Consider the following 14,476-nt stretch of genomic DNA (forward strand, 5'->3'; position numbering starts at 1 on the left):
CAGAGAGTTAGACTGCATTTTTCTTGTCTGACCAAATAAGGACTTTATCAAGAGATGACTGAAACAAATGTAGCATAAAAGACAAGGAATTGTTTCTCTGAATTAAATGTAGCATATAAAATGAGGAATTTGCACAATAACTCTTGCCTCTAAAATTAAGGCCTAGCATAGTTCCACTTAATTTAATATCACTCATGCTCGAATATCAGCTGTGGCTTATTGCATTAGACACAGATAGATGTTTATGGAGTCAGCTCCTTGAATCAGAACAGGGTAACAACTTAATGAGTTTTTTTTTTTCTCACTTGATCAACACAACATTTAAAAAGTGTAAATTAAAAAGAGAAATCCTTCACTCCTCAAATCGGTTGCAGTGATCGAAGCATTTTTGACTGATTCAAACGTTATATTGAGAAATCTTTAAAAAAAAACAAAAAAGTGTAGTACAAATGCAAACATTGCACACTCTCAGAAATATAGATGCAAAAGCTGTCACTGGGGCGGAACACTTTTGTACCTGTTATGTTCTATTATGTATACTTTAATTACTAATATGTACCTTTAAGCTACCAAAATGGACTTTTAGGTGCAAACATGTACCTTTTGGTACTGACCCAGTGACAGCTTTTGTCCCTGTATTACTGAGAGTGCAGGACACTTTAAAATATTTTGAAACTGGCTTTTCTGGGTACCATCTTTCATGCTTTAACTTGCTTTCAGCGAAGACTGAAATTAGATAGCTAATTTACTGTAAAACATGAAATACAGAAAATATAGCTAAATAATATAATTAATCCTGTTTAAAAAATTAAGTTGTCCTTTATAGTTAAGTCAGAAATAATCATTGCCTGTAATAGACTACTAAATTGCTTAAAATCATAAAATTGTCATTAAATTGCTAAAGGCCCATTAAAGCTAAACAGTTCCAAAACTGTATGAAACTTTCACAACCACATCAAATCTAGCCCATGCATTTTGCGGTTCAATTGCAAGTTCAGATGCAATTTTTTTCAATTTTAAATCAGTTTAATTTTCTTCAGAAAAGAGCATTCTCATGGCGAGAAAACATCTAGTGTTAAACAAACTTTAAAAGAATAGTTCATCCAAAAATTAACATTTTGTCATCATTTGCTCACTCTCATGTTGTTCCAAACTGGTTTGACTTACTTTCTTGTATTGAACATGAAAGAAGATATTTTGAAGAATGTGGGTAACCAAAATTATTTATTTATTTTATTTTTTTTTTTTTTCCATACTATGTAAGTCGATGGCTATCAGCAACTGTTCGGTTACCCACATTTTTCAAAATATCTTTAACACAAGAAAGAAACTCATAAAGGTTTGGAATGACTTGAGGGTGAGTAAATGATAGATGGACTATCCGTTTAAGTCAAAGTTTCACACCAGGGGTTTTTAAACTTGCCCTCTGAGGTTCATCCTTCAGTGACCCACCTGCTTTAGAGGTGTCATACGGTTGATCTCCTCTGTCTGTCATGGACAAAAGCAGATGTGCATGAAGAGAAGAGTTCTGAATTACCCGTAGAATCTGCTGTCAGTAAAACATAACCTAAATTCTTGAACTAATCCATTCAGTTATTACATATGCATGAGTAAAGATTTAGTGGGAGGTTAATTTAACCTCAGGTAAATTAAAGTTTATATTAAATGTATTTAACTAATCCACTGGTGTTTTTTGTTTTTACAGACTTAATGTGCGCACAAATAGACGTGAAAGAATATAATGGTAATGGTAAAAGTTAATCACGTATGCTATTGTTATTTAGTGTTATTTTCTCAAATCCAGAAAGGCGTTCAATCACCATTCAAAACCAAAAGCTGTCGTCTCTCACATTAATATGCAGATTCAAAGTTGTTTTGAATCTCTTGTTAAAAGTTAAAGTTAACGGTGAAGCCCTCTAGTATGTTATAAAGTTAAAAAAAATTATAATCGTCGTGTCCTCAGAGGTTTCAATCAATAAGACAGATTTTGATACGCTACCTACTCGGATTTCTTTTCGGAAAAAAAAAATGCATTAAATATTCTGTCGGCAAACAGAAACAAAAAAAAAAAAAAAAAAAAAAAAAAAACCTTGATGATCAGGAAAATAAGATATAACGTTATTAAACGTTATTATTTTAATTATTAATAATATTATTATCTGTTATGTGTAATTACGATTGAACGCCTTGTCACTTGTGTATTGTATTTTTAATTAATAGGCTGATAATGAGTCATGTTAGTGAGTCATGGTTTTGAATTTGAATAGATCTAAATATAATAAAATAATTTAATTTGGCTGTTAATGCTACACCATTTAAAAGTAGAACTGAAGATGACGTTTATTAAGGTTTACAGTGATCTGAAGTTTATCAGCTGGCTCGTTCGTTTATTTTACGTAACATCTTATTTAAATAGCAGTGAGGGCCACGCCCCCAACGTGAGCTGTTTATAACAGTGGAATGTTTTTTAACGGCGTTATGCAAAACTTTCCACAACAACATGTTCCGCGTGGGACGCCATCCGTCAAATTATCCGCCCTCGGCACACACCACACACCACAGAAATTAGCTCTGTATCATAAAACAAATACTTTGCTCAAATAACCAATATCAGTATATACACTCATATAAACATATGTGTTTTAAAGCACTATTGGGTGTGTGTATATATATTGTATGCAACTAAACAAACTATATTAAAATGCAAATGCTACTAGATGCATTTTAGCTATATAAAATGATAAAGTTGTACTTTCAGTTAATGTTATTGTTCCTCTCCCCTTCCCCACTATATCACCTTTGTGTTTTAACCCACTCAACCTTTTGTTTTATTTTTCTTCTTGTGTCCATGCTCAATGTATGCAGATCTTCTGGTGAGGACTTTGTCTGCCCAGCAACAGAGTGCTTGAGGGGACATCCAATGCCCTTGTATCCGGTCTGCTTGCAAATCAAGGTAAAGGATAGGCCCTATGCAGTAGCACAAAGCACGCTCAGCATGTGTTCATTATCCATTTGTATTTGCAAGAACTGTGAATTACATCAGACTGTACGTCCACAGCAAAGCAAGGCACTCCGACAAGTCAGTGATGCATTTTAGAACTGTGGTAAAATGCATAAACTATTGAATATGTTCTTATGCATATTAGTAATGGAGGTTAACAGGACGATGTGCACAACATCATTAAACTCTTTATTCTCCTAAAGTTGTTTGAGGCCTTCAAGACAAATGCAATATACACAGTGTGAAGTTAGAGCTCTACCTCCCTCTACTGGTGGAAACTGATGTTAATAAGCTGGTATTTTATTGCTAAAAGCAATTATCACAGGTCTCCTGGGTTAGCTAGCTCTCTTGTCAGAGGTATTTATTGTGGTTTCTGTTGCTCTTGTAATTAATATGCAGACAGTATTGTGCCTACATATTATTAGACGAAACAAAAATGTTTTTTTTTTTTTTGAATAGATGAGTATGGCCATATAGGCCTAGCATAGGCCTACCGTCTAACCCAAAACTGACAAATCGGGTTATTGCTTAAAAGAATCCACAGCTTAAAGGTCAGGATATATCAGTAGGTGACCTTTATGCCAGTTCACTTGAAATGCAGCTGATACAATATCACATTCCAGATATGAAGGCCTCGGTCTGCTTGATGGGTGTTTACATGTATAAAATATAAAAGAAGTGACTCATAAAGCAGTTTGTTTATCATCCAGATTTCTTGGCTCTTGTTCAGAAAGCATGTTGAGCATCTGGGAGCTTATTTAATTGATCCTCCTGCATAATTGACACTGACTTTGACCACTGACAAGCTCTCAATGCTTACAAATAAGCAGTGCTGAAATAACCAGCAGATGTCGTCGTTAATTCAACTGTCTGGTATAACCAGTTGAGTCATCTGTGATTTTTAAGTGCGTGCTCTTGTGTACGTGAATGAATCCTGTTTTAGTTTTTAGGTTTGTTCTAAAGTGAGGTTATCAGAAAGATACGTTTTTAATATGGATTTGGGGTCAAAACAGCATCGGCGGATTTAGGATCTTGTGGACAGATGGTTGCCAATCCCACTAAATGAACACAAAAACACTAGTCTTTAATTTAGTTTAGGCTACCCTAAAAGCCAGGCAGCCTGATATACAGGCTACTGACCATTTAACAGTTACAAATGAACTTGATGTCCCGGCGGATGTAAATCGAGCGCACGGTTTGTGATGTGATCTATATAATCTCCTAAAGGTTAATTTTATTAATTTTGTCAGTAGAGAATGAATTAAAATGAAATCCCTGCCAGATCCAGCACTGAGATAGCTAAATTGCTCGACCACATACCGAGGCCATCACGTAGTTTATGTGGGCGTTAATTTGCGAGAAAACATGATTTGGCTCAATGTAGTTTCAGCACCGTGGTCAGAGCTCGACGAGAACAAAAGGCGGATTAGCGTCCTTGATATCAGGGGCCGTCTAAATTTTACACGCAAATTAAAAAACGAACACTCAAAGCTGAAGCGAACCGTAGCTCTATTTATCCCAGTGTGCATTTCCTTTAAGTAAAACGTGTTTATTTATTTGTGTTCACCTGTAAAAATAAATCTTGCCATGTTTTATGTTTGTTATAGATCATGGCTCTTCATAAGGGAATGTGTGACATTATTACTCATGTAGTTATAATCCTGATTCCCTTTTTGTTCATTGGTCTGGTTTATAAACTCAGTCTCAAAAGAAAAAAAACATAAATTATACTGTAATAGAGAGTTTGCACTTACATCACAATTTGGTCAGTTACCCGGCTGCGCGGCCATATTGGAGATACTCAGATTTAACAACAGCAAGGATTGCATGGTTAATGTACTACTGAATACATTGTTTCGCCCTTTTTAATGTTGTCTAAACCATGGAAAAAACATGGAAGCTGCTAAATTACAGAGAAGGACTTAGTAAGCAGGAAAGGACGCAATATTTTGACAAACTAAAGTTAATAGGTGGTAAAGATACATAAAAGCAGTGTTAATTAAGATATTAGTCTAATATTTCACCTACCTGACTGGAAATGATAGGAACAAAGACAAATGTTGTCTAGATTTTTCTTGCCCTGGAAATTTTAGTTCAGTTTGGCCAAACACAAACGCCTTTTGTTCCTCAGCCAGTTTTTTTGCACTTTTTTCCTTGATTTGTTATAACTTTTGGCAGTCTGTAGTACTCTGATTAGTACAGCCCAAAACATAATAATATTTGATCATTTTCAGCAGCAATAATCAGCAAAATATTAGTTTCGTTCGGTTTAGTGGCATTGTCGACGACTGTTGATAAACTACATCCTTTTTTTTTACATATAAAGTTGCAGTGACAAGGTTTTGTGATTTGCATTATGAAAAACAAAATGTATTAAAGTTGAGATATTTTAGAGCAAATAGAAACCAATTAAGATATACAGACGCGATCATGATTACGTTTTCTTTTTACTTCTATAGTATCACTGTGATATGAAAGGCACAGCTGTTTCTGTTTGACAGCACCCAATGGTTTTGCGGCTGCGCTTTGTGAGAGGAAAATGTAGACGCTCCCTTAAGCCGAGTGAGCATCACGGTTTCCACACCCCGAGGGAGGACAGGAGATGGACAGGAGGGGGACACCGGCTTTCGACGTCAAAAGCTACGGGTTATACGGAGTGTCAACACCGTGAATATAGGCTACAGCATTACAGTGCGTCTTCTTCACAGCCTCTGCATTAAAACGTGAGTGAAATGCATTTTATTTGCATTAGTACTTGTATTGATTCATGCATGTATTCTAGTCAACAGGAGATATTTGAGAGGGCACAGAGAGACAAAAACCAAGACGACTCAAGGGTGACAGATGCACGGATTTAGTTAAATGTACAGTGGCTGGCTTTCAAGCCAGCCGCTCTCCATCGGCTCTTTTTATCTGTGCACGTAGAATATCAGACCATGTTCTACAACCAGCTAGAAAGACAGCAAATAAACAAACATCCCCTTGGGATTAACAAAAGAGAGAGGGGAAGCGAAACGAGAGCAAATTTCGCCTTTGCACTAACGCCAGAGAGCTCGTAAAAATTGAACGAACTTCTTTTAGTGTCTTTTGATTTAAAGGCGTGAAGTTGCATGGATAGTTGCATGTTTTTGTTCTCTATCATGTATGTGCGTATGTGCAGTTGCTGTCGTGACAAAGAGCCACATACGCCTGAGCCTCCAGTGTGGATTAAACAAAGAAGCAATGGGGATATCCGTCAATATTTATATGCATTTCATTTTATTGCATTCACTTTTAATATGCTCTCTTGCCAGAGCTCGTAACACAAGTTTCTTTGTTCTACTATAGCATTTTAATCTCTTAAAATTCCTTTGTAGAGACTGGCTGATCACTCGTATTATATGTTTTGGTGACACTTTATTTACATTATATGATGCATTCATTCAAACACATCTTTGGTGTATATTCATATAGCTAAAAAATATTTTTTTTTAAATATACATAGCTACTACAGATCTGCTAAGCATTGCATGATGTTGAAATGTCAAACAGAAAGCCATCACTGTATAGAAATCCTAATTATCTTCCATAATATTATACCGTTAATTCAGCTTCAACTTAAACGCACGACTCTTAAAACTTTGTTTTGCAGATCATTTTTGATACGCTACCTGTTTGTAATCGTTACACTTTCAAAGAAATGTAAAATCACCCATTGTGTGAGAATGTTTGCCCATTCGAAGTCGACCGAAGATTGTAATTCTGGCAAGCTGAATGGCCATTGGCGGTCTTTATCGAGTTATTTGCATACTGAATTGTGATTGGTCTATCTTTCTGACATCTAATTACGTATGCCTTCATATAGCGGAATGGAAAACGCGTTTTGATTCTCAGTGAGAAAGGGGTTTGAAGTCAAAGAAAAGAGGTTGGGGGCCTTAAAAGAAAATGTTTTACATTTAAAAACAAGGTTTTAGCTTGTTTTAGAACGTTAACACTAGTTACAAATTAGGTAGGGCTCAGTAATATTCACATATTTTGCTCACGAGCAGTTTGAGGAGGTTTGTCAGTTTATTCGATATACTTTTATAAACAGGTATATCATAAAAGCATTAGTGTTTTGTTTAAAACGTCTTCCAGATAGTTAGCTTATGACCAACTGTGCTATAAACCGAATGACTAGTCACACGTTTTTTTGGCTGCTTTACAAGCACCACATGTCTTTTTGCAAATATAAATCTTGTTAATGGCAGTTATTATAAAGTGTTAACGAGGATTTTAAGTGTCTAGGTTTTTAGCGTCATCTGTTTTTTTCTATTCAGAGCTGTCACGGTTCGAACCTTTCCACCGGGACTCGTGTTTAACATCGCGACTCTTCCCCCGCCGCTGAGCCGCTCTCCAGTGCTGAAACCCCGGGCGCAGCTGTCGCTCCGTCCCCTTAGGAAGCTGTCCTAATGAAGGAGGCCGACGCCATCAAGCTCTTCATTGGCCAGATCCCACGGAATCTGGAGGAGAAGGACCTGAAGCCCATCTTTGAGCAGTTTGGGAAGATCTATGAGCTTACGGTGATCAAGGACAAGTACACGGGAATGCACAAAGGTAATTAAACGAGATTGACGCGGCCCTATTGAACGGACAGTCTCAAGGGGAGATGGGAGACTAATGGTGCTAGATGAGTTTCCTTTTCATATCTTAAGAGAAACGTCTGTCTTTGACAGTGGGATATGTACTTGTTTTAGCACTCATTTCCTTCTACTTCATTTTGAGTTTGGTTCCAACAAATCAAGCTTCCTGAGATAAACAAATCTATTCATAGAAAATGCATCTGTGGTGAGAAAACAAAACTGTTCAACGTTTTTCCATTTCTTAGTCACAGTTGTCATATCTTTTTATGTCCGCAAAATGCTGCTTGTTATTCACGGTCTGTCTAGGTCTGGTACGTTTTTATTTTTGCATCCCACGTTGTATTCTTCTTCTTTCTTCAGGATGTGCGTTCTTGACGTACTGTGCGAGGGAGTCAGCCTTGAAGGCCCAGAATGCACTGCACGAGCAGAAGACATTGCCGGGGGTGAGTTGTCGCTTGCTGTTAATAATGTGAACCGACTGTATAAAAAATAGATTTATTTAAGTCAGACAAACACGTTGCCTATATATAGCAGACTACATATAGGATAAATCTTTTATCATAAAGCTCTTCTGACAGGGCAGATGAACACAAATTCGTTTCTAAAAGTGGAAACAACGCATTATATGGTTGAGGAAACAGGATCTGTGGAAATCTGTGTTGACTGAACAGACTTTAATTAGGTATGTAGGAGGGCACAATCCTTGAAGGCATCCGCGATCGTGTCGCTCTCTGAAGTCGTTGATTAGCTGTTAGGCCATCTGCCGTGCCAGCGCCGTGACGGGCAACCTGTAAATTCAGAAACCTCCGATCTCTTCATCTTTTTAATGCTTTTTTATGTTTTCGTGCGTAAATTACCTACTTTTTCAGTTGTGCCAGATGCAGCATAGAGGGAGAATGAGATCATATGGTCTGTTTTGTAATTTACAGGCAGGCAATAAAGGCATAGCACACCTAAAAAATGACAGTTCTGTCCTAATTTACTCCTCATTTGAAACTTGTATGACTTTCTGTCTTCTGCTCAAACACAGAAAAGATATTTGTGACTCTGGACCACAAAACCAGACCTAAGTAGCACGGGCATATTTGTAGCAATAGCCAAAAATGCATTGTGTGGGTCAAAATTATACATTTTTCTTTTATGCCAAAATGCATTAAGTAAAGATCATGTTCCATGAAGATATTTTGTTAATTTTCTTACCGTAAATATATCAAAACTTAATTTTTGATTAGTAATATGCATTGCTAAGAACTTGGACAACTTTAAAGTCAATTTTCTCAATATTTAGATTTTTTTACACTCTCAGATTTTCAAATAGTTTTATCTCGGCCAAATATTGTCCTATCCTAACAAACCATACATCAACGGAAAGGTTATTTATACAGCTTTCAGACACTCCTATGACTTGTTTTGTGGTCCGTGGTCACATTTTAAAGAATGTTGTAACCAATCAGTTTCCCATTGACTTCCGTTGTATTTTTAGTCAATACAATGAAAACCGAAGCTGAAACATTCTTCAAAATATCTTCTTTTGTTCGGAATGACATTAGGGTGAGCAAATGATGACAGAATTTTCATTATTGGGTGGAATATCCCTTCAATACAACTATACGCTCAGTGCTCGCATGTTTTTTTCCTGTTGATTAGACTTGGAGCAAGCAAACCCAGAGGGAATCTTTTGCTTCCCTTCAAATTCTATTTAAGCGATTTTAATTTGCGCTAGAGGAAGCTGCGTGTCGTAAAAGATGAGACACGATGTGGACTGAGCTGGCAAACAGAAGCTTCTGGTGCTTCTCAACAGACTCTAAGCCAACTGTGGTCCCACCAGACGTAGGCTAATGAAGGGATATATGGCTTTATTGCTCCGTATGTCACATCACGTAACATCGAAAGCTGGTTGTGTAGTGTTTAAAGCGGCAAAATTAAATCAAAGTGTGAGCAGAGTAAACCACGTTCTGTCTTGGTTTTAGAATATCAGTGTTTGTGAGCATCTGTTTAGATTGTTTTTCCTTATGGCGAGTAACGTTATGCGCATGTGTGCTCCTGAGTAACTCCAGAACAAATCCCATTATTAGCATGACAGTAGTCTGACCTTTGCCGACCTCTTCAGGCGCAGATCAGCGGGCTCCCCTGGCTTTAAATCCTCTCTCCTTCTTCTCTATCCCTCCATCCTTCTATTAGTCTCCCCCCCTCACCTAAGCCTGGTAAGATGGTGTTCAAACCTCCCCCATGAGGTACGACGAAAACCACATTATTAAGAACAACAGCCCCCCTCTCCTGAAGAGAAATCTCTCTTCCTCTTTCTCTTTCTTTCTTTCTTTTTTCACACACACGCAGACGGCCCAGCTGTGTGGCATTATTACCAGCTCATGGCACCTGCCATTCAGACCAGGCCCCGCCCCCTGCCTGTCAATCATAGCGAATCGCTCCAGCAACGCTGCGTGATGTGTGTTTAGAGTGCGTGTCCGGGTGAGATAGGAATTGTAACCACGATGAGGGGAGAAAGACAGATAAGATAAGACAGAAATTGGCGTGGAACCTTCATTTCTCACCTTTTCTTTTTTGCTCTCAGGCTTTGTTCACACTACACCCAATTCAGACTTGTTTTTCAGATTTGATCTGAAGACTCAGTATGTGCATTGTCATTTCGCAAGTGATGAAAATGTAACCGCTTGTTCAAATAATGGAAGAAAAGGGATAGTTCACCCAAAAATGACAATTCTGACATTTACTCACTCGCATGTCGTTCCAAATCTGTATGACTTTCCTCCTTCTGCCAAACACAAAAGATATTTTGAAAATCATCTCAAGGTTTGTTTGTCCATGCAATGCATGTTAATGAGATCCAGTGCTGTTTTGTGATATTTTACTTTTATTCACTGCAGTATTTATTAATATTTTGAATTTATGGTAACATTAGTTAACTACTTTAGTTACTTCTACAGCATTTTTAATCTTAATGTTAATTTCAGCATTTACTAATGCATTATTAAAATCACAAGTTGTGTTTGTTAACATTAGTTAATGCACTGTGAACTAACATGAACAAACAATAAACAACTGAATTTTTATTATCTAACATTAACAAAGATTATTAAATAGCATAATAAATGTATTGTTCATTGTTTGTTCATGTTAGTAAATGTTAACAAATGATACCTTATTGTAAAGTGTTACCGATTTGATTGTATTTTTCATTTTTATTTTAAATTTAGTCATTTTATTATCTACGTGTGTCATTTTTATTAAAATGTTTATGTTAAGCTGTAATTTATTAGTTTTTTTTTTTAATTTCGTTAGTTGCCAAGGCAGCATTTCTCATTTTCTTTTGAGGTCTAATATTTTTATTTTACTTTCTTTTATCTTTATTTCAGTTAACAAAACTGATCTGTAATAGTTTTAGTGGTAACAGTTTACAATAAGGTTCATTAGTTAACATTAGTTAACTACATTAGTTAACTTGAGCTAAGAATGAACAATACTTCTATTGCATTTATTAATCGTAATGTTAATTTGATCAGTTACTAATGCATTATTAAAATCACAAGTTGTGTTTGCTAATGCGTTAGTTAGTTAACATTAGTTAAAGCACTGTGAACTAACGTGAACAAACAATGTACAATTGTATTTTTATTATCTAACATTAACAAAGATTAATAAATAGTCTAATAAATGTATTGTTGGTTCATGTTAGTTAACACATTAACTAATGTTAACAAATGACACCTTATCGTAAAGTGTTACAGATTTGTGTTTTTTAATTTTTATTTTAGATTTAGTAATTTTCTTATGTGCTAGTGTCATTTTTATTAAAATGTTTATGTTAAGCTTTAATTTATTAGTTTTTTAATTTCGTTAGTTGCCAAAACAGCATTTCTCATTTTCTTTTAAGATCTAATATATTGATTTTACTTTATTTCAGCTTTATTTCAATTAACAAAACTGATCTGTAATAGCATTGTATGGACAAAAAAGCTCGAAACATTCTTTATAACATCATCTTTTGTGTTCTGCAGACGAACCAAGATTCAAAACATACAAATGTGTTTAGGTTGTTTGTAAAACTCATACTGCATGCATTTATTAGGCTGCTTTATTGTTTGGATAAGGAAAAAGTAGCTGACAAAAACAGTCTAATATTGAATGTGTTGAAACTCTGAATAAAAGATCAACTGAGAGCAGTGAATTGAATGGAGAGGTAAAGGAAGACAAGGGAGGAGGGGTTGAACAGATGGCATGGCTGGAGTGGCACCTGGCCTTATGTTTAATTTCAGGTGAGAGGCAAGCAGTGATTGTAGACAGAGGAGGAGAATGGAGACCTGGAGTCCTCTTTCTGGATTTCAATCCCATGCTCGCATCCTCCTCCCCCTCTTATCTTTCCCCATCTCTCCTATCTCTAGCTCTCTGCCTATCGTTGCCATCCCAACGTGTTTGCTTAACTCTGTTTATCACATGGCCCCACTTGCACGAGCACAACAAAGCGCCGGGCGTCGTCCAAGACACTTAAGTCGCGCACGCATTCGTTTGCGCTATTCACACACAGGCCCTCGATCGCATTGGCCACATCTCAAATCGTATTCCCTTTGGCCTTCTCGTAGTGCAGCTAGTGCAGGGCTAAAACACTGGTTGTGTTGGAGATTTATGGTAAAATGTGACTCAGCTGGATCCTATCTGACTTCAGTTAAGATAAATATCAGCTTTCACGTTGAGTTTTTTGTGGTTTAAGTTGTTTTATTTGCTGTTTCAGGAGCAGCTTTACTCTTACTCCTGCCTCAGCCGCAAAAATCGTGACAAGAAAGCAAGACGTAGTAGATCAGCAGGACGGACCACATAGCTTCTGTTTGCACTATTAGTGTTTTCACTAGTATAATTTTAATTCAAAGCATCAAATTACAGACGATCTCTATCGAGCTAGCGCTTCCACTGGTTACTGATAGCAATATGGCAGTTAGATGTCTATCTATGGTGTGTGCAAGCACACATTTTGGCATTTTCGTGTTTGGGACGAGTTGTTGTGCGTCTGAACGCATGTGTTTAAAAGAGCGTCTGTTGTGCCTTTGTTGTGGGGGAGGGGAGGGCAGGTGTTATCAGAGAGGGGGATGGAGTGTGTGAGAGCGAATGTCTGGATGTTTGTTTGTAGTTTCATACAATGTGCTCATTCTGATTTCCGTCATAGTATGTTTAGTGCACCCGGAAAGTCAAATAAGATAAGTTTAGTGGTTTTATGCCTTAAAATATGTTTCGAGATTTGTTCAGTGAATGCTTTTTACAAATATAGTGCATTACATGGAATTTTACACATAAGATATGTATGAAAATCCAAATGGATCATGTGTAAGAAAGCATACGGAAACTAATATTAGTTTTTTTTACACAAGCGATCGTATTAGACTATCACAAAGTGAATGCGAAATTGCGTGTACACGCATGTTTCCTTTCCAGAGCTGCCAGATTAAGTATATTTGACTTAGTGTCAGTGTCTATACTCACATCCAGACAGGATGAGTCCATTGTTCGGATGAATTGGAGGGTTACAGGGTTCGAGAGCGCAAAAGAGGGAGAGAGGTGAAAGTAGGTCTAATTAAAGAGAAATTGGACGGATATGTGAAAAGGGGGGGAAGGATGGGGGGGGGGGCGAATTGGGGGAAGGGGGGAAATGAAAGAAAATTTGACATAATGAGCCGCGGGTGGTGGTGGGGGGGAGGGGCCACTGTTGAAAGGGGAGGCGGCGGACGGCCACGAGCTTAAAGACAGACATCTGCTAGCAAGAGTGTGTGTGCGCGCATGTGTGTGGCCTTTGATGATTACACACTCCGTGAGAGCAGAACTTAATCTGACGGACATGTATCCACTATGCACAGCGGATTTTTTCACACCATTGAGACATAAAATAAACTAGCTAATGCCCATTTTCTACTTTTTTTTTTACCAGTGTTTGTGGTAGTGTTCAGATGCTCAGACGTTCATTATGACAAAGTCACGAACACAACAGATCCTCTTGGGTCCGTCCTACTTCCTCTCTTGATTTGGTTGGTTTTGTCGTCTGCAACAAATCATGCAATCTTAAGAGCTTGTTTGCTAGTGGTAATCTGTCTTCTTTCTGAATGTGTCCCAGATCAATATTGTTGCTCAGGAAAACCCATAAAGGCACTAAATGATGAATATGGCATTTGCAAATTTCCTGATGAGTAATAAGGCATATCGAATTTTCAATTTGAAGTGCCCATGATGATTTTTTGAAACGTAAATTATATTTCATACCTGTTTTTACCAGGCAAGCTGTGTTTCATATAGGGCTGCCCCCTAATAGTTGACTAACCGTTAGTTGACGAGAAGAGGCTTGGTCGACCAAAATTTTATTAGTCGCTTAGTCGCAAAAGAGAAAAAAAAAATTCCACTGGAAGTGGGAAGTCATGCAGTCCGTAATGGACAGATCGTTAATGGCTGGTTTATGTGGTAGTATATATAGTAGCGAGCTTACTGACATGTGGAGGTGCTGGTGTGGTCAAAATACTCCACCGTTTTTGGTCATACAGTTAAAAGTAATCTTTTGAAACTGTAAAGACTCTGTTTATTTGTGTGCACTTGGAATAACAACGAAACATTGTGCTTTTGTAAAATAATGAGAGCAAACAGGATGCACTTTCTGCCGTCTCGGCCTCTATGAACTTGAGAGCGAAACTTTGAAACTCTGTGTATACTTGCCTTACAGACATGAAAAATATATCTATAGAAAGCAAAATGTTTAATTTCAAATGAACCAATTCAATTAGAAAGCAAACATTCTCATATTATGTTATCCACATGAAACATGCATATAGGCGCATCACTACTGCATCTCTTAAGCCAAATACAAAGAAAGCACTAGTTTATC

At 37.1% G+C, this 14,476-nt stretch overlaps 1 protein-coding gene across 4 annotated transcripts in view; it reads left to right on the top strand.

Moving 5' to 3' along the window:
- The window catches only part of LOC127181975 (CUGBP Elav-like family member 3), a 66,987-nt gene that overhangs the window by 23,297 nt on the left and 29,214 nt on the right, over positions 1-14,476 (top strand). For 2 of the 4 annotated variants that reach the window (XM_051137033.1, XM_051137031.1), the window contains exons 2-5: positions 2,866-2,953; positions 5,503-5,724; positions 7,300-7,576; positions 7,963-8,045. In XM_051137033.1, the coding sequence (XP_050992990.1) occupies positions 7,432-7,576; positions 7,963-8,045 (228 nt within the window). In that variant the 5' untranslated portion in view covers positions 2,866-2,953; positions 5,503-5,724; positions 7,300-7,431. Of the gene's footprint in view, positions 1-2,865; positions 2,954-5,460; positions 5,725-7,299; positions 7,577-7,962; positions 8,046-14,476 lie in introns of those variants that run through there. The other 2 variants (XM_051137030.1, XM_051137029.1) reach the window with 2 other exon arrangements.

This window comes from Labeo rohita, chromosome 19 (genome assembly GCF_022985175.1).
Source record: "Labeo rohita strain BAU-BD-2019 chromosome 19, IGBB_LRoh.1.0, whole genome shotgun sequence".
Taxonomy (NCBI): Eukaryota; Metazoa; Chordata; class Actinopteri; order Cypriniformes; family Cyprinidae; genus Labeo; species Labeo rohita.